This window comes from Melopsittacus undulatus, chromosome 5 (genome assembly GCF_012275295.1).
Source record: "Melopsittacus undulatus isolate bMelUnd1 chromosome 5, bMelUnd1.mat.Z, whole genome shotgun sequence".
NCBI lineage: Eukaryota > Metazoa > Chordata > Aves > Psittaciformes > Psittaculidae > Melopsittacus > Melopsittacus undulatus.
The window spans coordinates 60309268-60332360 of NC_047531.1; the positions used below are offsets into that span (position 1 = coordinate 60309268).

The following is a 23093-nucleotide window of genomic DNA, read 5'->3' on the forward strand; positions in this document are numbered from 1 at the left end:
AGGCGGGCGGGCAGCGCAACGCAGCCGCGGGGCGGGGCGCGGGGTGGGGCTGCGGTGGGGCGCTGCGCGGCGGGCGGCGGGGCGGTGCGTGGTCCGCGGCGGTCGGCGGGGCGGTGCGCGCCCTCCCGCCGGTGCCGCGCGGGGCGCTAATGCCGCGCGGGGCCGGTCGCGCCGCGGGGCGGCGGGGTGCGCAGGGCGGGCGGCCATGGGGCGTGGGGTGCAGCGGGAGATGCTGCCGCCGCTGCTGCCGCTGCTGGTGCTGCTGCTACTGGGCGCCGCCGCCGGTGCTGCAGGTGGGTCAGCTGTCTCCGTCTTCCGCGGGCGTGCGGCGTAGGCGCGGGGCCGCATGTGCGCGAGTCCACTCGCGTCTGTGCATACGCATATATGCCTATGTACGCGCACACGTATGTGTGTGTACGTAGCCGTGCACATGCATAGGGTGTGCGCACAGCGTGTTTGTCTGGATACGTGTTATCTGCATGCATGCACATATGCGTGTCTGTCCGCACATACTGTGTGTGCAGATACGCGGTGTGCGTCCATAGAACACTATCAGGTACCGGGGCTGCGCACCCCGCTCCGCCGCACACAAAGCGGGGCTCGGGGCCGCCCCTACCCGTGGAGGTTCCGACGGGGCGGTGGGGTGAGGAGAACGGGGGCAGGAGGACTCCACCAAGGACTGAGGTCGGAGAACCCGGGGATGCCGCAAAGAGGCACCCGGCCGCGGGGCGCTGTGGGGGGACGCGGAGGAAGGGCGCTGCGGGCTCCGGGGGGCGGCAGGACAGGTTTCCAAAGCCTCTTCCCGCAGCATAACCACCCGCAGCGGGGTCCCGCGGCTCCGCAGCGGAGGCGGTCGGGCATAAGCAGTTTGCATAATGCTTGCGTGGCTGGTCGCAAGCGGAGTGCCAGTTTTCTTCTTTAAAAAGAAGAAAAAAGGCAGATGGGAAACAAACATTTGATCGGGCAAAAGATATAAATGAAACATCATAAGACAAGTGTTGCTAAAATGCTCAAGCAGGAAGCATATGATTTTCCATGGATGTTTTACAGGTGAGTCATGGTATTCACTGCATGCTCTTACTCATTTACTGAAGATCCCAGTCCAGTGGCACATACAGTAGTATGTAGAATGGGAGTATTTTGGTGGTCATATTGATTAAGTGCCTTTTTCCAGGGCTGTGGCAGAGCAGTCATCAGCTTGTGGCAGACGGCGTGGAAATCTTTATGTTCTCATTTGTCCTTTTAACTGAATCCCTCTGGCAGCCAGCATTACACTACAAAGCTGTCACTTTTCATAACATGCGGTGCTCTGCATCTGTCATGCAACTCATTCCAATTCAAGTGAAAACAAACACCCTTTCAAAGGGGGTTTCCTCTCCCCCCTTTTCTGCCCCTGGGACCCGTGTCTGTGTGCCAGCAGGACGACTCAAATCCTGCTGAAACCTAGGTCCCAGGCCCTAAATCTGCCCGCAGGTGAGGAAGGGACCCTCCATGCCTGGCCCAAAGACAACTGCAGTCAGTGACCATGTGTGACCAGGGAGCATACCCAGAGCTGGGAGCAATTGAATCCCCTCAGCTTCCAGAGTCTTAGTGGGAATTTGGTTGCCAGCCCTTGCTATCCAGGCTCAAGCAGAGCCTTGCCCTCACCACAGGAACAGCTGTGTGGAGCCCTGCCACCACCACAGGCACCAGGAAACCTCCTGCTGACCAGGTCCTCCTCCACTGCCTCCCCAGGGGCTACAAGCAGTGGTGTGCACAAAACAAAAGGGCTTGGTGAACACAGTGTTCTGATTGAGGCCCGCTCTTTTTACCTCTTCACAAATATGCTCTGCAGTCCCACAACGAAGGGAACCACAGTAAATGTTCATCTGTTTGTTTAGCGGCTAACTGCACCGTGTTACATGTAGCCAAAGAATCCAGGAAAGCAGCCAAAGACATAAATCAGGCCAACCTATGGCAAGCCTAACTCATAACATGATAATAGCCCTTACTTACCTACCCCTCAGGAGAGCTGCGTAGGTTAGTTAATGTTTATAGAACACTTTGAAAAGATGTTCAAAAGATGTAAGTGATACGACATTAACTTTACAGTTATAGTTGTTTACTTTTCTTGAGTAAATGTATCCTGCACAGGTAACACAGATAATCTGACACAATCCACTGGGCCCTGTAGGAAGCGAACTTGACTGAGCATTTCTGGTTCCCTAAATATTTCCCAAGACTGCTTATGAGGTGAAATCCAGAGGCTGATTCAGAAGTGCTCTGTAATGGGTGCATATAACAACAGTGGTCCACATCTGTTCTGAATAATCAGTATAGAAAACTTGTGTAGTCCTTTGCTAGTTGAAACATTTTCTTGCCAGGGTGTTTCATAGGGAGCAGAAGGAGTGGGGAATGCTGTCAGGCTCTGAAGGCTGTCTCTGCTTGTGCATAATATAGCTTAATTGCAATTATGATGCTGTAGACAAAAGCTGAATAAACCCCAAATAAAAGATTTATTGGATGCTAAACTGAAATGACCTTTGGACGTAACAAAAATGCCAAGAAGCTATAATAATTGGTGCACAAAGCTGAATGTGTATGACTGGCCTGGTGATAAAGAAGACATTATGTACCTCAGATGGTTTGGCCTGCCCATGTCCTGCTCATCAGAGCTATTTTTTTTATGATAAACAGTTACGGTTCATCAAATACATCCTGGACCTCCTGTTACATTTATTAATAAAGAGGCAGAAAGCCCCCAATCAAACATTCCTGCACCAGAAGGGTTACATTGCAGATGGTTTCACACCAAACCCCGTGGTGATTTTCTCTTTGACACTTTAACTGTGAATTTTTAAATTGACAAGGCTTCCATAAAAACTTGATGAGAGCCCACAGAGCCTCAGCTGCGAGGCAGCTTGCCAGCAGCATTTCAACCAAGGATTAGGTTTTTTCCCCGTTTGCACACATCAGTGACAGCCTTCCCGAACTTAGGCAGTGCTTCCATTCAACCCTGACCTTGTCAGCAGTTCAGGACTGAGGGGAGATTTGGAATAGGGATGAAGAAGTGGGAAAGGGGGTGGAGATTTGAGGTCACTGATGGCAGGAGATATTCCTACCACCTCTCACACCTCCAATGCCCTATTGACCTGGGGCACAGCAATCCTGTCCTCCACAGCAGTCCATCTTATACTTTTCTCTCCTTCCTCAGGACCACCTGGATCCCCTTGGAGCCCTCAGGCAGGAGTGGCACGGCCACATTCACTGCCACCAAAGCCTCAGCCCTGCTCTGGGTCCCTTGGGGCAGGAGGGCAATGTGGAGGTACCTCTCCTGCCTGCTGCTCTTGGTAGGGATTTTCCCGAGCACAGGGAAGCCCTGAGGGGTTTTTGGTTTGCTCTGCTGCTATAGATGCACTCAGCCCCATGGAGGGGAGAGCTGAGCAGCAGTGCCACGCTCTCCCTCAGCCCTTCTGGGCTCTGTGTGTACCAGCAACACATGGTGACTTCCCATGGGGTGGAGTGGGGTGCACCTGCCTCGGGAACTGGCTTCACCCCCCTGCTCTCACCTTGCAGGTCTGGTCAGCACATCGGGAGCAGGCAGCCCCTGTGAGAAGGCCTGCAACCCCCGGATGGGCAACCTGGCGCACGGGCGGGCGCTGCAGACAGAGACAGCGTGCGGGCGCCATGCCACCGAGCCCTTCTGCGCCGTCACCGAGGACAGCCAGCGCCGCTGCCAGCGCCACACGTGCGGCCGCTGCAGCATGGCCCACCCCGGGCTGGCCCACCCCGCCGCCGCCATGGCTGACTCCCCATTCCGCCTGCCCCGAACGTGGTGGCAGGCGGCCGAGAACGCCTCTCGTGAGACCATCCGGCTGGACCTGGAAACCGCCTTCTACTTCACTCACTTGATCCTGGTCTTCAAGTCACCCAGGCCGGCCGCCATGGTGCTGGAGCGCTCCCAGGACTTCGGCAAGACGTGGAAGCCTTACAAATACTTTGCTGCTAACTGCTCGGCCACCTTCGGGCTGGAGGATGATGTGAGGCAGAGAGGAGCCATTTGCACTTCCAGATATTCCAGCCCCTTCCCCTGCACTGGAGGAGAGGTAGGTGTGCCTGGCTCAGGAGGAGAAAGCCCTTTGCTCCAGCTCCCTTTCCCTGTGCAATATCTGTTCCAGCATGTATGCTTCTTGTTCTACTGCACCCACATTTCTTGTCATTGAATTTATTTCACAAGGTGAATTAACACAATTCATTCCTAGGTGATGTAGGCACTGCTCTGTCCCTTGCTTTGCTGAGCTAATAATATCCCTCTTTTCCAAAACCCTCTCCCCACACCTGGTGAACCCCCCCCCAGCACACCTACAAACAAGGCAGATGCTGTCCATCCCTTGGGAAAGCCAAAGGGAACGTCACTCTGACAGCCTTCTCCACATCTTGCAGTCGTGTGGTTTCAGGGTGATGCAAATCAGTCTGGCTTTGATGAAAATGCATCTACATTAAAGTTGTCACCAGATTCAGTTTTAATAGTGATGTCTTCACTGAGAAGTAAGCGTGTAACCAGCCAAAATAGCTACTGACCACACTGAAGTATGGTTCCTATGAACTAGATTAGCCAGGTAATTAAGAAACCTATACCTCACCTTTTCTTAATATCCTCGCTTATTCTCACATAAAAAGAGCTTGAAAAAAAATGAAGAAAAACATCACATTTGCTAAGAGGAAAAAAAATGTTACAATATACAACGCTTCTATATCAGAAACAGCAGGTAGTTAATCAGATATCTGGAGGTGCTACCAATAATACCCTGCTCTTTGGTGCCTAAGCCTGCCCCAAGGTGCTGGGCAGCCTCCCCTGGGAGCGATGGCAATCGGGGTGTCCCCTGGCGTCCCCACTCGTGCGGATGGGTCCCCAGTGACCAGCTCTGCGCTGTCAAGGTTGCTCCCTCTAGTGGCTTTATTTAATGGGCTTGCCTGAAAGTTTAATCAAACTTTAAACCCCTCTCTGACCTAAAACGGTGCAAATCCGATTTGTGACTCAGGGGGCAGTTATATCATTGTAGCTTCTGCTGAGAACTGGTTCTGAGGTGAAAGCATCCATATCCCAGCAAAATCACCTGTCCAGACCCCTTTGCAATCATTTGGAGTCACCTCTAGCCATACTTTGGCCAGGAAGCCGCTCTCTGCAGAAACACTGGGAGCTCTTTGTTCACCACACAGCATGTCTTAGCTGCATCTCAGGAGGCAGCTGATGTCCAGCTCTAGGAAAAGCTGTTCCATGCTCTTATCAGCTCAAAAACAAGGATCTTCAGACCAAGGATGTTTATTTCATTAACCCAGCAAAGGGTTTTAATCAGATGGCTGGTGAAAGTGCTATCTTCCCCTCTTCTCCTGGCTCCCTTTGCTCATGCTCCACAACAGCTACCTGAACTTCCTTTCACAGTGAAATATATAAAGGGGCTTATAAGAAAGATGGAGACTTTTCACTAGAGCTTGTTCTGACAGGACAAGGGGCAACAGTTTTAAACTGAAAGTGGTTAAGACTCTATAGAAGCAGGACACTTTTTATGATGAGGTTGGTGAGACACTGGAAGAGGGTGCACAGAGAAGCTGTGGCTGCCCCATCCCTGGCAGTGTTCAAGGCCAGGCTGGACGAGGCATTGAGCAATCTGGTGTAGTGTGAGGTGTCCCTGCCCATGGCGGGGTTAGAACTGGATGATCTTTGAGGTCCTTTCCAACCCAAACCATTCTGCTGTTCTGAATCTGAGCTAAATACAAAGTTGGACCTACAAAAGAAAGGATGGATGTGCCCCACTGGGAATTTTCCAGGCCCTCAGCATTTCTGTGAGCCCCAGTGTCCCACCATGTGACTCATAAGGCTATGCCAGCCTGTGAGAGAGGGCAGAGACTGAACTCCATAACTCTCAGGCCAGCCAGTAGGACATTTCTGGGGTTCTCTGCCTTCCTCCTTTTTCAGCTTTCCCAGTGATTGTTCTCGGGGATGAGAAACCCAAGGCAACATTTGGGACAAGTACTTGTCTCATTTGTGCTGGGTCCTTGTAGCTAGCAACGTGATGCAGTTTTCACTGCAGTCACCCCAGTGATGTACCTGCACACCAGGACAGGGCTGAGGAACCAAGAACCTCTGGCTAGCTCCTCTACAGAATGGTGCAACACATGGGGACAGTGGGATCAATGTCTGGCATGTAGAAACCAATGCCTATCAAGAAGAAAAGGAATTTAATGGTGTTTGATGCATCTGAAGTAGCATGCTGCAAAAGCATGCTATTTACTGAGCTTGCTCCTGTGGGACCTCTTCTTTTGGCATCACTTTACTCTGTGCTATTGCAAAGAGGCTATAAAAGTCAAGCTCATTTAATTATTCCTGGTTTTAAACAAATGCTGAGTCCAAGGGGCCAGAGCTTAGATTTTATTTATATGGCACACTTCAGTTCCCTGCACTTAAACACCACTTTTAACCTGCAAGGTAATAACAGCAGCTCTCTGGTGACCAGATGGCAAGCCTGCATGCTTAGCAAATATCACATTTAATTTATTACGGCCTGCTACATTCCAGCAATTACTTGTAACTGCCAATAGCAACATGTATCTCACCTAAAGAAACACCAGAGTTTTGTGTTCTGTTTGGAGTTATGTTGTCCTTTACTCCCACTTCTGGTAGCACCTAATTTCAGACATATGGAAACAGTAATTTTACTTGAAACAGTGGTTTCAAATATGCGGTCGTCTGAAGTGTCAAAGTCTGAAGGGTATTATTTAATTGCAGCCGAGTTGATGCAGTTTTCTTTAAAGCACAAATATGAATTCTGTGAGTGCTACTGGATTTCTTTTTTAACTTTCTGGAGTTTTTTAACTGCGATGTACAACCATAACCCGTGACTGTGTATTGCTCCATCCATACACCACCTTTTTCCCACTTCAGACATTCCAGTGCCACATGTGTATTTCCAGGCACAGAATCAGGGCTTGCAGGAGTTTGCAGGACAGTTGGGTATCTGCATGCTGCTGGCAGCTCAGTCACTGCTGCCCCAGGAGAGGCCTCAGGAGGTGGCTGCTCACTCCAAACAGCACCAGAGCTTGGCACATACCCATGGATGGTCAGGCTGGTGGTTTCTGGCTTTAGCCCCCTGCAAAGAGCAGGCAGGGCTGATTTGCCTGCATGTCTGTCAGTTGTTTGTGCCTGCAAGCCCTGTCTCAAGGCAGCAGCATGCAGAAGTTCATAGTACTCAGCACTTAACAGCCTTGTTTTAATCAATTGCCTGTGCTAATTTGGAGCAAAGATGTATCTGCTTCAGTTTGCGTTGAAAGGGAAGATCAGGCTTTTTGCATTTCTTCTGCCCTCATCATCATGAGTCATTCCTTAGACGCCTAGTTCAACTCTTAGGACAAAAATCCCTCCTCAACACAACTTGCTGTGACACTGACCTTAAGGAGAATTATGATAGTGGAAAAAGTAAATTACCAAGCCTATTGGTTAATTTCAACGACACAGAGCTCAAAGCTGGTAGAGAGATGAGAGAAGCTGAAACAGCTCTGGGAGATGCCTTTCATCTTTCTTCTGTAGCAGAATGACTCTAGGCTTCCCTTTGTGGTGCTGGGACCAGGACAGTAGAGAGCTCTCACTGTCCAACACCTGAGGCCAGGCTGTCCCCCACAGTGGGGCCCATTCAGTACAGGTGAAAGAGAAGTGGGAAGAAGAAGGAAAACTACAACCAACCCAGGTTTCCAGCAAGCTTCAAACATCTGCCAAATTGAGGGATTGGATTTGCCACACTGTGAAGGAGACAAGAAACTCATTCCCTGTCGGGATAGTTTCAGATCAGCTGCATGCAAAGGGGTCACTAAAAACTTTTCCCATGCTTAATTTAGTGAATTAACTGTTTCACAGCAGCAGTTTGTTTAGCATAGGCAAAAACCTCTAAGTGTTGGCCTTATATCATCAGTGTTTTAAGGGAAAAGCTAAGGCCAAGTTTTAGCCTGGATCATACAGATGTGCTACAAATCCAGAGTATTTCCACTGTTTTCCAGGGTGTAACCCTTCAGCCATGTTATTGGAAGGGAAATTAGAAGTGGATTCACCAGCCAAACATAATTTAAGTAAACAAGAAGCAGGAATAAACTCAGCTTCATGCTCAGATAGGAATGCCAATTTTATTAGTACACGTAAAAGACCATCTTCCCTCCCATAGTTCAGATCATATTAATATTTCTTCTTTTATACTCTAATTTGTAAATTATCCTTAGCTAGATTTCACTTTTAAGGGCTCATTGACAAGGGGCCCTTAGCAGACGTTAATTCTTTAACTGTGAGTGAGAGTGACTGTCCACTCTGCAATGCAATTATCTCATTCACTTTACATTCCCATCTGTGGTCAATTCAGATTAGCTCGCCTGAGTGTCCCCATTTAGACAAGCTCCAAGATAAAAGGACTTACTGAAGCAGAGTCTCCTTGACAAGATTTTAGTAAATTAGTGACTTATTTGAGTGTTCATCTATTCAGAATACTGCTAATAAATCACTTGGAGACCTCTCCTATTGTTGCTGTTTGCTATTAATAGGAGAGGCATATTTGCAGCTTTACTATATTCCAGCAACAAATTCTAACTTGCTTTTAACTTTTGAAACATCACATAGCACTGTTATACTGTGGGGTGTGAGCATTTTATTGATCTCATGTGCCTTCTGTAGCAGAAGAGCCTGCAAATGCTTTGCCTTGCATTGTTACTGCATGCAGCCTGCCTCTGTTCCTTAAGGATTTGGACAACCATCTGACTGGTTCTGTCTGAAATTAGCTGTGTAGAGGAGAAGTAAATTGTATCTGATATTCACAAGTTTGGCCCTGATAGGCAATGGGGAACTGTACTCAGTGACACAAATGGGTTAAAGATGCTCAGTGATTTTAATTTTGGAGCTCTAATTTTGGGTTGTAGCAGCACTCTGTTGCAGCCTAGAAGCTTTTGCCCCTTTTTTTCCAGTCTTTTAGGCCTGAGTAAGCTTGGGGTTTAACCTTATCATTGCTGTCAAGTATAACCACATCTTCATTGCTCTGAGATCCTCCAAGGATCTTGTGGGTCACAGGAGATTTGAGTTCGGTCACTTGCAGAACTTGGGACTCCACAAAAAGACTGGGCAAATATGCCAGAATAACCTCAAAATAGCCTGGGACATCAGACCATTAGAGGGCCACAAACAGCTTCTTTAATTGTCCTGTGCCACTGATATTTGCAGAGAGAGAAAACAAAGGCTCAAACTGATGAGGAGGAAAGAGGGATTCTGGCTGGTGTTCAGCAGTGCTTAGGACATATGAGGGCATGGCTATGGAAGTCTGTTTTCAAGTCCCATCTCTACATTATGTAGAAATGCATTTTGTAGGGAAAAAACCCTCTTTAAGACCATTTTCCTGATCATTCTGTCTGCAAATTGTCAGGCTCAGTACAGAAATGCCACATGCAAAGGGGAGTCTGTTCAACTAGGGGCCAGGGGTGATGGGGGTGATGGCCAGATCCAGCCCATCACTTTGCATTGTATGAGTGAATTTAGCAAGACATGGGGGCCATTATTCATAGGGACAATAATAAAGATTTCTAGGGGAAGAGTTAATGAGCTATGAAGTAAATGAAATCAGGCCAAGTCAATAAAATGCTGTAGGAATTTAGACATTCCAGGCTGCTGGAACTTGCCATTCAGTGCAGGGTGGCTGGGGAGGCCTTGTGAGAGCAGGATGTGTGCCCGCTGGCCAAGGCAGCACAGGGTTTGCTGCTCACAGCAGCAGCACACCAGTGGGACATCATCTCCTCACCAGCCACCAGCTGTGGCAAGGAGCATCTCTTGGCTTGGCCTCCAAGCTTTCCCTCCTGGCAGGTAAGTTTATCTTCCCAAGCTTTGTGCAGGGTTTCCACTGGCTTTAACATAGTGGAGTAGTGGCAAGCTGGTCCCTTTAAATAATGAGGCAGCAAAAAGAGGATTCAGGGAAAAAGGGGGAGCCCAAGCTTAGTTTATTCACATGTCTGTGAGACCAGGAGACAAGGGAAGTTTTGGGCACATGTGCAGACAAATCGTTGGTCCCTGGGGTATTTTACCATGAAAGCTACTTTCCCTCTACAATTCTGTCATCAGGGCTGGAAGTGTTCAAGGCCAGGCTGCATGGGACTTTGAGCAGCCTGGTCTATTGGAAGGTGTCCCTGCCTGTGGCAGAGGGGTTAGAACTGGATGAGCTTTAAGATCCCTTCCAACTATTCTATGATTGTATGATTCTGTGATGGCACAACTGCTGTTTTCTGGGCACTGGCACCTGCATTTTTAGTTTTCTGTATGTGTAGTACCAGGGATGATACTGCCAGATCTTGGTGCCAGGTTGTGACAAATCCCTCTCCCTCTGCTGTGAATAGTCCTAAGGAGTGACATATCCCTTAGCCAAGCCTTACAGGTACTCAGCATCTCTGGAGGATTAGGGTGTGTGAGGACCAAGATGTTTCTCCCACCTGTCCGGTGATCCTTGGCATGATTCCCCCCACTGCAGCTAACCCACAGGAAGGTCTCATTGTCTCCTTTTCTCCCTGGCTTTCCCAGTGCTTTTGTCACTTGGTGGTTGGCCCTCTGCTTGACTAGCTCTTGAAATATAGCTGCCTCTGGGATGGAGCAGAGCCAGTGTTTAACAGTGCGTAGCAGCAGTCCCCCATTTAGAACAGCAAGTTTCTAACAGCTGTGGATGAGGGCTTCTGGATCAGCCCCTAATTATGGCTAAAACAAATTATTCTTCAAAGACAGCTTGACCAGTCTCTGAAAGGGGGTATATTGTAGGCTGCCAACAGCAGGAGGGAATGGGTCCCAGGACTTCAGGAGACCCTTTCCAAACTCCTTATGTAGGATGTGAAGAGTACTGTATCCACATGAAACAAGAGGAATTTGGGTAGGCAGAATTTAATTCTCTGAATTGGCACCTGGCCTTGTAAGCAGGACTATTGCTTCCCTTGAGACAAGTGCCACAGGATTTTAGTGGTGCAGCCAGAACCTCTCTTCAGCATCCCACTGCTTCATTTCACAGTTCATTTTTGGCATGAAGAGAGGAGTGGCTCACTTATTCAACTCCCAGTTTGCTGGCTGGAAAGTGGGGCTGCCATGTTTCTCTTTGGGATTCTTGGATACAACTCATGACATGGGAAGTCTGTAACCTAAAGGAGTAAATTCACGCATCTCTAAAGTTTTGGATCAAAAGTTCATGGGGATTTAATCTGAGATTAATCACCATGTACAGTGGGTGTCGGCATGAGATACCCAGTCTACCAATGTTCAAAATCCTACACAAATAGTGAAGTCTTCAAATTCTCCTGGGCAACATTTCCAGGAGGAAAAGAAGTTAATGTCCAAAAGCAAGCTTACTAGACACACATACCATTACTCTCTATCACCAGCCTCTCCACAGCATTCCTCATTGCTGTGGTCAAAATCTATAGCCATGGATTGAAAGGGGATACTGTTTCTCATGACCTTTTTGATCATGCATATTTACATGTAGTTCAGACAGGTGGTTTTTTTCCTAAAATTAGGTGTAGCTCATCATAACGCAGTTTAAGCAGCCACTTCTATCAACACAAAGCCTTTTTTTATAGAGAAGAGCAATTGAGAAGTACTCATGAAATAGGATTACTCTTAGGCTGAAAGAATTCCCCTTGATCCTTACTACTGTTGCAGTTGCTGAAACACTGACCTGCTGCCTTGCAGGCTTTTGCAGTGTGTGTCATGCTCAGGTGTGTCATGCTCAGAAACTATGACAGGGGTTATTCTGCAGCTCTGGGGAGTGAGCCAGCTTTTCTCACAGCACTGCTTACAAACAAGCAAGTCTCGTTCTCTGTCAGCCTCTTTGGAGGTACCTCCAGGTTTTCTTGGTCTTCTGTCCGCACAACAGGTACTGCCAGCAGGCCAAGGCTGAGAACATAAATCTTTGAGGGGGATAGGGAAGGGAGGGGAATTGCCGGAGGGAAGAGTATTTAAATACCATCTTTCTTGCTGATCAGTCAAGGGACTTCTTCATATCATCAGCTGAAATATGCTGGATCATTTTCCTATTCAGGATAGTGCAGCCTTGGAAACAGTGATTCTGAAGATGAGAAAAAAGCAGTAGCTCTTTTCCTTGATAGTGCATAGCCAATGATATCATGCATCTGGAGGGGTTTGAGAGCCAAGAAACTGAGTATTTCATTCTATTTGATGAGTGAAAGTACTGATTAGGCAAAATAAAGCCGTTGGAATAAACTGTCAATTCCTGGAGAAGCCCTGTCAACTGGACGTGAAAAAACCCAAATGTTTTGAGCTGTTTTGAGCTGGAGAGAGATTTTTCTGGTAAGAACATAACTTCTGTGATCACTGTCTGCATGAAGAGGGGCATGACCTATCAGTGTTTCATTTTTATCTAATGGAATTGTGCAGTGGGAGGTTGAAGGGAAGCTGAGAAGATGGCTCTTTTCTGATTGATTATTGCCAGAAATGTCCAGGATCCTGGAGAAATCCTGAGCCTCTTGCCTAGCTCTCCTCATGCCTTTTCTAGCTCCTCACCAGCCATCTGCTGTGTGTGAGTAGGAGCTCTTCCCATACAGCTTCTCAGTTTTGAGAATGGCAGAAGAATGCCTCGAGTTTCCCAGAAGATAAAAGTTGCCTTGGTATGAGCTAATTTGCCAAGGCCCCTGCAAGGGCTGGTTACTTGAAATAGCTGGATTTTTCTTCTGAAGTCTTGTTAAGATTGCATAACTTTTGGATGTTGAGACAAGGGATTATTTGCCTTGTTTCATGTGCTGTAGAGATTGCAGAAGGGCTGTAGGTACTGGCCAAATGTTGTCCTTTGTCAAAATATATGAAGCAGCAGTAATAGCTGCAGGAGTGCCATTTCTCCAGCATCTCAAGGAGCTCAGGAGCTGCTGGTGGTGGTACACAGTGGGTTTCTGTCACCATTGCTTGGAGATGTGGACAGTTGCTTCACACTGTGGCCCAACAGACAGGCTTGCTGTGATCTTAATGTCTCTAATGGTCACCTCCCTGCAGACACAAGGCAGGATTCCCAATTTCTGTTGCTGTTTTATCTCATCCAGATGATGCTGATGTGTACACCATCAATGTGCATATGGAGGGGATGGTCAGGCCTCTCTGTGAGAAAAAGAGAGGCTCTTCCTCCCTACAGTCTGCTTGGTCTGACAGGCAGGAAAGCAAAGAAGTGTATTAGAGGAGCCTGCGGGTGATACCTGCCCTGAGCAGTCTCAGCGCCAAGGTTTCTCTGCACCACTGACGGGTGACCAAGCAGGGGTATGCAAAGGAGGTGTGAGGACACCCTGTTTGAAGTGGGAGCACCTGGCTGGCACTGGATTTCTGCAGCTAAACTTACACCCAATGCCATCTGCAAGTGAAAAAAAGGAACGTCTAATAAGGCATTTGCAGTGATGATGAGTTTAATGTTCCTTATGCAGTTTATTGGGTGGAAGTTGAACACAGGTACTGTGGCACATTGACATCATAGACAGCCCCAGTGGGCATACACATGTTGCATCATCATTATTAGTAGTATTTCAATTATTCATGTATACAAATCAGTTTTACTGCCTCCTGTGAGCTTTCCATAATGTTTATCAAGAGAAATTAGTACTTTTAACTTTTCATCTATTGAGAAGGAAAGCTTAATTGGCCCAGTAACATTTACCAGCTAAACTTTTCAAAACAAGACCAGCCAAGGCTGAAAGCAGTTTCTACCCTTGGGTAATCCCTATGGGAGTGGGCCCGAGCAATTGCATGGGCTGAGCTGGCTGTGGAGGGAGGCACAGCCACACAGGGGAGGATGTGGCAGAGGCACACAGTGGCTGGGGTGGCAGAGGTTTACCAGGCAGCCAGTATAGCACAGAGCATCTCAGCTTGTGCTGTGGCTGTGAGTGTCTGCAAGCGACAGACATTGCCTGTGGGCATGAGCAGATGTGAGGTGATGCTGGGCACAAAGCCAGAAATTCCAGAGCTGGGAGGTGGGACACAAGGGCTTCCCTTCACCTTAGTGCCAGCTCCAGGCAGACAGTGCCTAACATCCTCTGCTTGCCAGGCTCAATGGGAGTTTTTCAGGAGGCAATGGATGAGGTCCTGGCACTGGCAGAGCTCCAGCACCACCTTTACTGCTTACATTTTCGGAGCATTGTCCAGGCACTAGGTAAACCAGATAGCTTCCTGTGGCATGGAGATTTAACAAAGCCCCATAATACAGGCCAACTAGCTGCATTTATTTAGTGTCTGCATACCAAGAGATACTACAGACTCCTAACAAACCTTAACTTTTCTGTTAAACACTTACCTAGACATCACATGCCCTTTTGTAAGGTGGTAGATGTTCCCCATTGCTTTTGCTGTCTCTATTTGGCAAAGACAGAAAACCTTACATAATTTTTATTCATATTTTATTTCTGTATTCCTGTAAAATAGATTTAAAAAATAAAACCAGCAGTAAAAATCAAGTAAAGCAATATTGAATTTTCCAAATGCCCAGGAGCCAAGTGGATGAATCAGTAATAAGGATAGGTGTTGCATTTTCATGCATCCAGGTTGGATGATGCAGGTTAGAGTCCATCAATCTCTTTTGGAAAGAAACCAGGGGTCACTTCTTGCAGTGTTACCACTTTGGTTTTCATTTACAAGCAAATAAAAAAGTGCTTATATTTTTAATATTTGTTTATTGCTTCTTCTTCCATATTCCCATTTGTTGGCTTGTTTCCATGTGTATATGCTTCTGAGTCTCCCATCCATTTATTCCCTCTGTAATTTACTGATGTTGTCACTTTGTGAGCAGTCTCCTCATGCCTTTCAGGCTGGTCAGGAGAAGCTCTGGCTGAGGTCAGGCTCCCATTTGGAGGTTGGAGTATGGCATCTCCAGCTGGACACAGGGACTGAGAAGGGGCACATGTGCAGGGGCTGTGGGTTCCTGTCCATGGCCTCTGCGGTTGTGCCTATTTCTGAAGGTCTGCGAGGAACAAGCTTTTTGTGGATCATGCATGTCTCTTCAATGTCATGGGCATTTGGGTCCCAAAGGGGTCCATTTTATCTCTGTGGACACTTATACTTGAAAAAAGTCCATGCTGCAGCAGGTGGAGGCTGCACTGATCTGAGATGCACCCATGACTCATTGGGAGGCTTTTGGGAGGGTTTTGTTAGTGGCAAATGTTTCATTGGTTTTGTTGACTTCCTCAGGCAAATTTGACATCAGAGCCTATTTTGTTGCTGTCAGCATCCTTCATTAGCATTTTCGGTCCCACTGTGGAGATATAGATACAGATATAAAGATGTCCTTTCATTGCCTCTCACATGTAAACATGCTGGGGTAATTCTTGCAAGGGGACTTTTATGTATTTATAAATCAAGGTCACTGTGGTGCAAGCGGTTACTTGAGTGCAGCATGCTCGCGGCTGCTGCTTTATTTATACACAGGGCTACATTACTGCATCTGCCGATGGGCGGGTAGCTGAGGCTTCTTGTGCCACTCAGACAAAAACCATACGAAGTAATCAATAGAGCAAGAGCTGTTTGTGACAGCCCGTAAGGAAGCTGAAATGCTGTGGAAATTTATTAGAGGGTGTCTATGTGTCCAAACTGCAGTCAGCTGGAGCAGTCTGGGTGAAGAGCAGGATGTTTTCACTCTACATATGCACACAGTGCTGCAGGGCAGCTTCCCCGCTGCATAAACCCGGAGGGCTTTGGGAAGCTGTTGGGAAGAGGAAATGATGAGTGCAGATTGGGCACATCACCACGGTGTGTGATGTGCATCTCAGAGCAGCTGGGCAGCACTGGCTCAACAGAATTGATCAGAAGAGTTAGCTGCCAGCAGCTGGGCAGCAGGACCAAAGTCTTTCAAGCAACACCAGAGAGATGATGGGCTTACAAAACCCCATCATCAGATGTTTATGCATGTCAGCAGCACGTTCTTTTCAAATCCTGCCAACATGCTTCCCCTGCACTGTTTAAACAATATTCTGGTTGAGGAGGCCTTTGACTGGTAGCTAGGGCATGCCAGCAGAACCATAGATGTGAAAACCTGATCAGGTTTGCTGTGCAAACAATGGCTCATACATAGACAAGATGCTGCAGCCCTGGTCCTGTCCTGTTGGTGGGAGAATTGCACAGAAAAGTCCAAAGAGAGATAAAAGCAGGAAATCTGGCACCCGCACATGAGTGTATGTGGGGCTGGGTGCAGGGCAGCACAGGGCTGCAGGCCCATAACAGCTGTATGAGGGCAGTGTGGCCCCAGCGATGTGCTGACTCCTGAGACGGCTGGGATAAATCGGCGAGGTTAACAACTGAACAGGGAAGTCCTGGTGGGACGTTATTATGCAGTCTCTGGAGGCTCCAGCTCAGTCTGCTGGGGCAGAGCAGAGAATTGCTATTTGTATGGTGTCCTACATGTTATAATGACTGGTTTGTATTTTATTAAACCAGAGCAGCCAGTGTCTGGGGTGGAAGCATCAGGATGTTTACTGTCTTGGCAGCACTGAGACCAAGCTCACCCCACTATGTTGCACTACTGCAGGGTGAAGCATGGCCCTAAATCTGGGGCTGCCAGGCACAGCTGGAGCAATACAGGGCAGCAGGAAGGAGAGCTGAGAGCCCACAGCCCTAGGGAATTACAGTTAGGGCTCATGTTTAGCGTCACTGTTTTCAAGTAGCCATAAAAAGAAATGTTTGTAACATTTTGGGGCCTGAGCAGGAATACTGGCTCCATTGAAATCAGCAGCATAACTCCCCCTGAATTCCTCACAGACAGGATTTAACTCTCTCAGCATGAAGGCACTCAGGGTTATTGATTTTCTCACTGTGATTGTCTTTGCTGGAGCTGCAAGCACCAGTCACATGCATTAAACAGGGATAGATAAACAAGAAAAACTGAAAAGGCTGAAAGTCTGCAGCTGCATCCAGCATAAAGCATTCCCATTAATGTATCTCCTTCACTGCTCTCATCTAAATCAGGACAAAGAACTCTCTGAGATGCAATTTATCTAATAACAAGAAACTCCAAATACTAGTTTTTACTGAAAATTCTCAGCCTGGCATTTTCCATCATCTCCACTAAAGGGAAATAAATGTCTCCAGTTTGGATGCTTCCCAAGGAATTTTCTTTCCATATCTGAAAGCATCTTGTGTTCACAAAGTCACCAAAGAGTAAATGTGACAGAATGACACTGATTTAAATTTGGTAAATAACATGTCTTGGGAAGAGATGCAGGACCTAATAGTTGGGCTTGTTTGGATTTCTGTTCACATCTGCTTGATACTTTTATTTTAAGAAAGCAGAATGGTTTTGTATGGTCCTGAAAGAGAGAGGAAAAAAACCTTCAACTTTTGAAATGTGTTACTGTTTATTAATATCCCTCATCACACTCAGTACTTCGGCACAAGGGGTGTACTGCTCACCAGCTTTGTCCTCTGATCACCTCTCCTGGTTAACCTTCTCCCTTATCTATGTCTTTCTGGCAGAAGATGATCAAATGCCTTTGGAAGGGAGCATTTGCAGAGCGGCAGCATGGGGCTGCAGCACAATGTACTTGCCAGTGCACAGTGCCCAGCACCAGTATACCTGAGTGCCATTGTCACTGGCACTTGGTCACATCTGTGCTTGGCAAGCTGACGGGACACGCAAAAGCATGATGCCACCATTTAGCTCCAAAACGAGCTCTAAATCTCCTTCCAGGCCGGGACAAAGCTTCCTCCAGCTGGATCTTGGCAGCTCTGAAGAAGAAACAGGTCTCAGCCGAGAGCAGTGCCAGCAATTGTGGGGCTGTCGGTGGTGGCAGCTGGCAGGCAAGGCCCGCAGGCAGGCAAGCTGGTAGTGCTGGGGTTATTGTTTCCAGGATCCCTGAATCCTGGTGAAATAAAAGGGAAGCCTTCATCAGCCAAAGCATATCAGCTGCATCCTTGTGAGGAGCAGATTTAGGGAGAGGAGGCTTTGATCCCCGTAAGCGGTGCTGGCAGGCTCACATGCTGCCTCTTGCTGGGCACTCCACAGCACCTCCTGACAGAAAAGGATAGCTACCCTTTGCTACCACACACTGCCTTGCTGTCTGTGGGAAGCAGGCTGGCTTTTCAGGTGGCATGGGTGGTTCTCAGCAGGGCAGTTTGAAGAGTTTTTAAGCTGCTGCTGGGAGCTGTGCATTGAGCTTTCAGGCTGCATCCCACCCTTGAACACTCACTGAGTGGCTGACTGAATGTGGTTCTAAATCTTGTAGTTCATCAAGCCTTCAGTGGCTGTTCAGTAAAGGGCTGTTTAACTATTTAGAAAGTGTCACTGTAAGCTGAATGTCCTGTTAACTAATACATGTGTCATAAATGTGTCAGTTTATGCCAGCAGTAGTTATATATGAAATATAAGCTGTTTCTGATGTCTCACTATAGGCAGCTAGACCAACAACTTTCAAATAAACCTCTTAAATAATAGTGGTTATTTTTATCTAGTGCTCTCCATTTTCAGCTTGACCCAATATTTACCTATACAATCAGACCAAAGTTAAAATAAAGACTGACTGATAAGTATTTGTTTAATCTTCAGAAGCCCCCACTTTTCTTTCTTTCTTATCTCAGTTTTCTGACTGTTGGCTTGCTGTCACTAATTGAATTGCCACACCTAATCACTTTTCCACTAGGAAGCAGCCTGGGACTGATAGGAGCCAAATATTTGGAGATCTGTTGAAACTACACCCATCTTGGGGGAGGGAAGGTTAATGAAGATAACCTGAGCCTCCACCTGAGCATCACCTGCAGGACTGCTGGTACCTGTGCTGGGCCACAGCATGTACCAGTGGCACTAACCTCTGCTTTAAGTTAATGGTGAAATATCACTTGACACCTATAGGGTACAGACTTCATGTGTAAAGGGACATAGAGTGACACAGGGGAGTAATTTTGCCCACAACGGGGTGGAAATGGATTTGCTGCTCCTGCTCCTTGCAGAGGTAGAAGAACAAATGAGATCCTGGTACATGCTTCCAGGGGATGCTCCCATTGCCATTCCACCCCCTGGATCACAGTGAGACTGTCTGACATTCTCCTTTCTGCTTCTCTTGCTGTATTTCTCTGCACAGGTGATATATCGAGCCTTGTCACCGCCATATGCTGTGGAGGACCCATACAGTGTGGAAGCCCAGGCACAGCTGAAGATCACCAACCTGCGGGTGCAGCTGCTAGAGCGGCAGGGCTGCCCCTGCCTCCTGCCCGGCCTGGGTCCTCAGGTCCCACAGCCCTCCCTGGCCCTGCACTATGCCATCTATGACTTCATTGTGAAGGGCAGCTGCTTCTGCAATGGCCATGCTGACCACTGTGTCCCTGTTGCTGGGTTCAAGCCCATCAAGGCAGCTGGTGTTTTCCAAGTGGTATGTACATGAGCACAATAATGTTTGCACTGGAGGAAATCAGGGTCTTAAAAATAGTGGGGACACTATAGAGGATGGTATAGGTCCAAGTATGCATTATTTGACATGTGATGCCCTCAATTCAAAGCTCACTGAACAAATGCAGTCTTTACAAAGGAAGTGGTCTCCATACCACGCTGAAGCACTGGGCTTCCTTTGTGCCTTGGTGTGGGGTCCACCAGGAATCTTTTCCTTCAAGAGTGCTCCATAGTAATTTGCAATAACACTATAGGTAAAAATATTATAAATGTTGGGCATTTTGATGATTAAGAATGGAGATGAGCTTCTCTGAAGGCACTGTACATCTTGTGTCCATATCCTCAGATATTGGATTAGGTCCTGAAGCAAAAGGCCAGAGAGCTGGGCTTTGGCTCTCACTCCCAGGCTTTCTGTTGGACTTTACAATACCTTTCTCCAGATAAAAGCCCTGTGCTCTGTTTTTGAGGGGACTCCCATCACAAAAGCTCTGAGCTCACCAACACCTGGGACCTACCAACACCTAAACCCCAGTCCTCCTATGTCCTAAAAAAGTGAGGGCCACTAATCCCTTGGGGAGGTAATGGGCACAGCAGCAGCCAATACACTGGATATCTGCAGCATGGCATGCCTGCTCCCTGCCAGTCTGGGGTACAAAATGCCCTCAACACATCTTGTCCTTTCTGGCCATCTTGGCTGGCTCTGAAAGTCCTGGCTTTGCTGGCAAAGGAGAAGAGGGAAATCCAGGGCAGTCAAACATACTGTGCTGAATAATGTTAGAAAGGAAAAGATCATAAAAAACCCATAAGGCAGTTACTTGAGGTAAGGAGGTCTGGCATCCATCCAGCTCTTCAGGGAACTCTCATTTCACCTAAATTATGGTCTCAGGCATGAAGCAGACAGCATGTTTCCCTTCTAATAGGGGACATGTCTTGCAACATCTTGAAAATACACCAATTTAAAAGCATGCAGTGCTATGATTGATAAGGTTGTTTCAAGTGGCACTGCTCTGCTTTCCACAAATGCTCCCGGAGCGCAAGTCTTTGAAAGGAGCTGTTTGCTCAAGATTATATTCAGTGGGATACAATTGCATGGCAGCGTGCCCCAGAGAGTCATAACAGAGCCTGCAGCCAAACACGCTTCCAGTATGGCTATAGCCTATGGAAACCATAGCATACAGGTAACAGGCAGTGCTGTGAGAAGGAATCAAGTGCCAAAATCACACTGAAAACCAAAGCAAGAAATAGCAACAAGCCGCTGCGCCCGCCCCATGAGGACTGAAGTTCAACTCCAGTTATAAACACATACGTGGCAGGAGTCCCAAAGGTGACGTTCCTGCAGTGAAGCTGACTCATTTTACTGTGCCTTACAGCTTATTCTGCAGGTCCCATAAGGGCTGTGCCTGTGTAAGAATGACATAGCTCCAGGGTTTGCAGGAAGGGTCAGGGAGTGGTAAAATGTTTCATCTCCCATTACCACTTTTTCCATCATAAGACTGAGGCAGCTGGGCCTGAGCCTGGTCTGTGGCAGGCTCCTGCCTGATATGAGGCTGCTGTGATTCAGGAACTGCAGTGACACCCCACTTGTGTACACTAGTAGGGGGTTGTCAGTGCATTGCTTGAATATGAGAAGAGAGGATTATTTCCAAGATGAAAGCAATATGTGTGTGTGCATGCTAACAGAAAAGGGACAAAAGATTATGGTGTGTCTGTGGCTGCTTGACTGGGAAAAGTCAGAGAAACTTCTGAAAAGAGAGCAGGATTTCAAGAAAGGGAGCATTTTTTGTACTTGACCTTAAAAAGCCACCTAGAAGATACTTCTGAATAATTGCAGTCAGTCATTCAAGTGTGAGATGGGGACTTCAGGTTTGCCTTCATGTAACTGTACCCACATGGGATTTTAGCAGAACCTTCACTATAAAACCAAGGACAACAAAAGCTGGGAAGCACATTACCACTTTACAATATGATTATAAAATCTGGCTCTGTTTTTATGCTTGTTTAGACCAGAGCACACTTGAAAAATACCCCTTGATTAAGAAAGTTAACATCAAAATCTAAGCAAGTTTAAGATACTTAAAAGAACAAAACAAAACATAACAAAAAAAAACCAACCCAAAAACACCTTTTCCAAAAACTGTATCTGTAAGTTTTCTTAACCTCCTATTTGGTCTCAGCCCACAGGCAAAATCCTAACTTCAGGCTTAGTTTTAATCCCTCATTGGCCAGTGGAAGACCCGGACATGTTTCTCTTTGTGGCAGTCACTGTGTGGGTACCACAGAGCAAAGCTTGCCAGCAATTCCCCTGCTCAGCCTTCCTCCTAAAGGAGAAAGGAATTTATGTAGAAAAGCTCTGGGTTCTGATTTTAGCATCAGAAATGCCATGTCAGCCTTTAGGTGAACACTGAATATACAGATGTGGCTCCTATCTCTCCATGAGCTTCAGGGCAAAACTACAGAGAAGACCTGACTATCTTCCAGCAATGGGAAGGGCTGCTCCTTGTTCGTACTGTGATCCCATGCTACACACTTATGTGTGACAGCTATCAGGATGATACAGATACACTTCCTTCTCTTCCCCGCTTCCCCTAAATTTGTTCAAAAGGTCAATACCCTAATCTCATCAACAACAGCCTAATGCATACCCCGGAAAAAAATGCGTAGACAAACGTATCTCACACTGTACCATGCAAAGCAGTTGGATCAGTTTGTGAGCTCCATTACGTGACAAACCAATGGATTCACATACATTAGAGGTTGCTCTTGATCAGTGTCCATGCAAAGACTGGGTTTTCTGGCTGATCTGTAGCATAGGAGCTTCTCACCCCTTGCCAGTATCTCTGTGCATGGAGATGCTGCAGTGTGTGCTGAAGTATCCACATGGCCTGCTGTGTCACGAAAGAGGAGATCAGCCTGGAGATAAGTAGGATCTTGAACTTTAGGACTCCAATGTGAGGAAAGCAAACACAGGTACTTCTTGTCGGCTGCGTAGTTCTGCCTCAAGCTCAGTCTCAGAGACTCCTTGTACCTTCCTGACTGCAGAATCCTGCAACAGCTCAATTGAAGGTTGGTCTAAACTATCAGTCTTAGAGGGCTGTGGCCTTACTGAAGCTTCCTGCTTTTACACCTGTGAGATGAGATCATACAATCAATGGATGACTTCATTATCTCATTGATAATCCAGTATTATCAACTATCTAATGTTTCCCGCTCTGTTCTTCCTTTCCTCTCTTGTACTCCTACTACTGCAACCCCATCTGCACATCTTTCACCTGCATTGAGCAGAGTGAGAGCACATGAAGTGGTATGGTTTGTTCATCCTCTTGTTCTCTTTTCCCCTCAGTGTCAGTTTAAATAACATGATACAGCAACTCTCTTTGCTCTGAAAAAAAGGAAGTGGGAAATTGGAGCTTAGTTGTATCTTCAGTGAAGCTTCCATGAACTTAAGACACATGCCCATAGCAGTTTGGTGTGGTGCTGCTGCCATACCGAAATGGTACTGCTGCAATTACACTTACACTCTTCTTTAATAGTCCAAGGTGCTGTGTCAATGTAAACCAAGGACTTTTCCAGGAACTGTGCTTTATTTTCTAGGCTGAACAGACAAATCAGTTCAGGCACCTGATCAGTGAATGAATGCATCTGAACCTGATTACTGACAGCTGCCTGACAATGAGACACCAAACCCCAGATATACCTCATCTA

At 47.2% G+C, this 23093-nt stretch overlaps 1 protein-coding gene across 1 annotated transcript in view; it reads left to right on the top strand.

Moving 5' to 3' along the window:
* Nucleotides 1-202: 202 nt before the first annotated feature.
* The window catches only part of NTN4 (netrin 4), a 45202-nt gene continuing 22311 nt past the window's right edge, over nt 203-23093 (top strand). The window contains exons 1-3 of the mRNA XM_034063354.1: nt 203-293; nt 3556-4085; nt 19087-19374. Of these exons, the coding sequence (XP_033919245.1) occupies nt 206-293; nt 3556-4085; nt 19087-19374 (906 nt within the window). The 5' untranslated portion in view covers nt 203-205. The remainder of the gene's footprint in view (nt 294-3555; nt 4086-19086; nt 19375-23093) is intronic.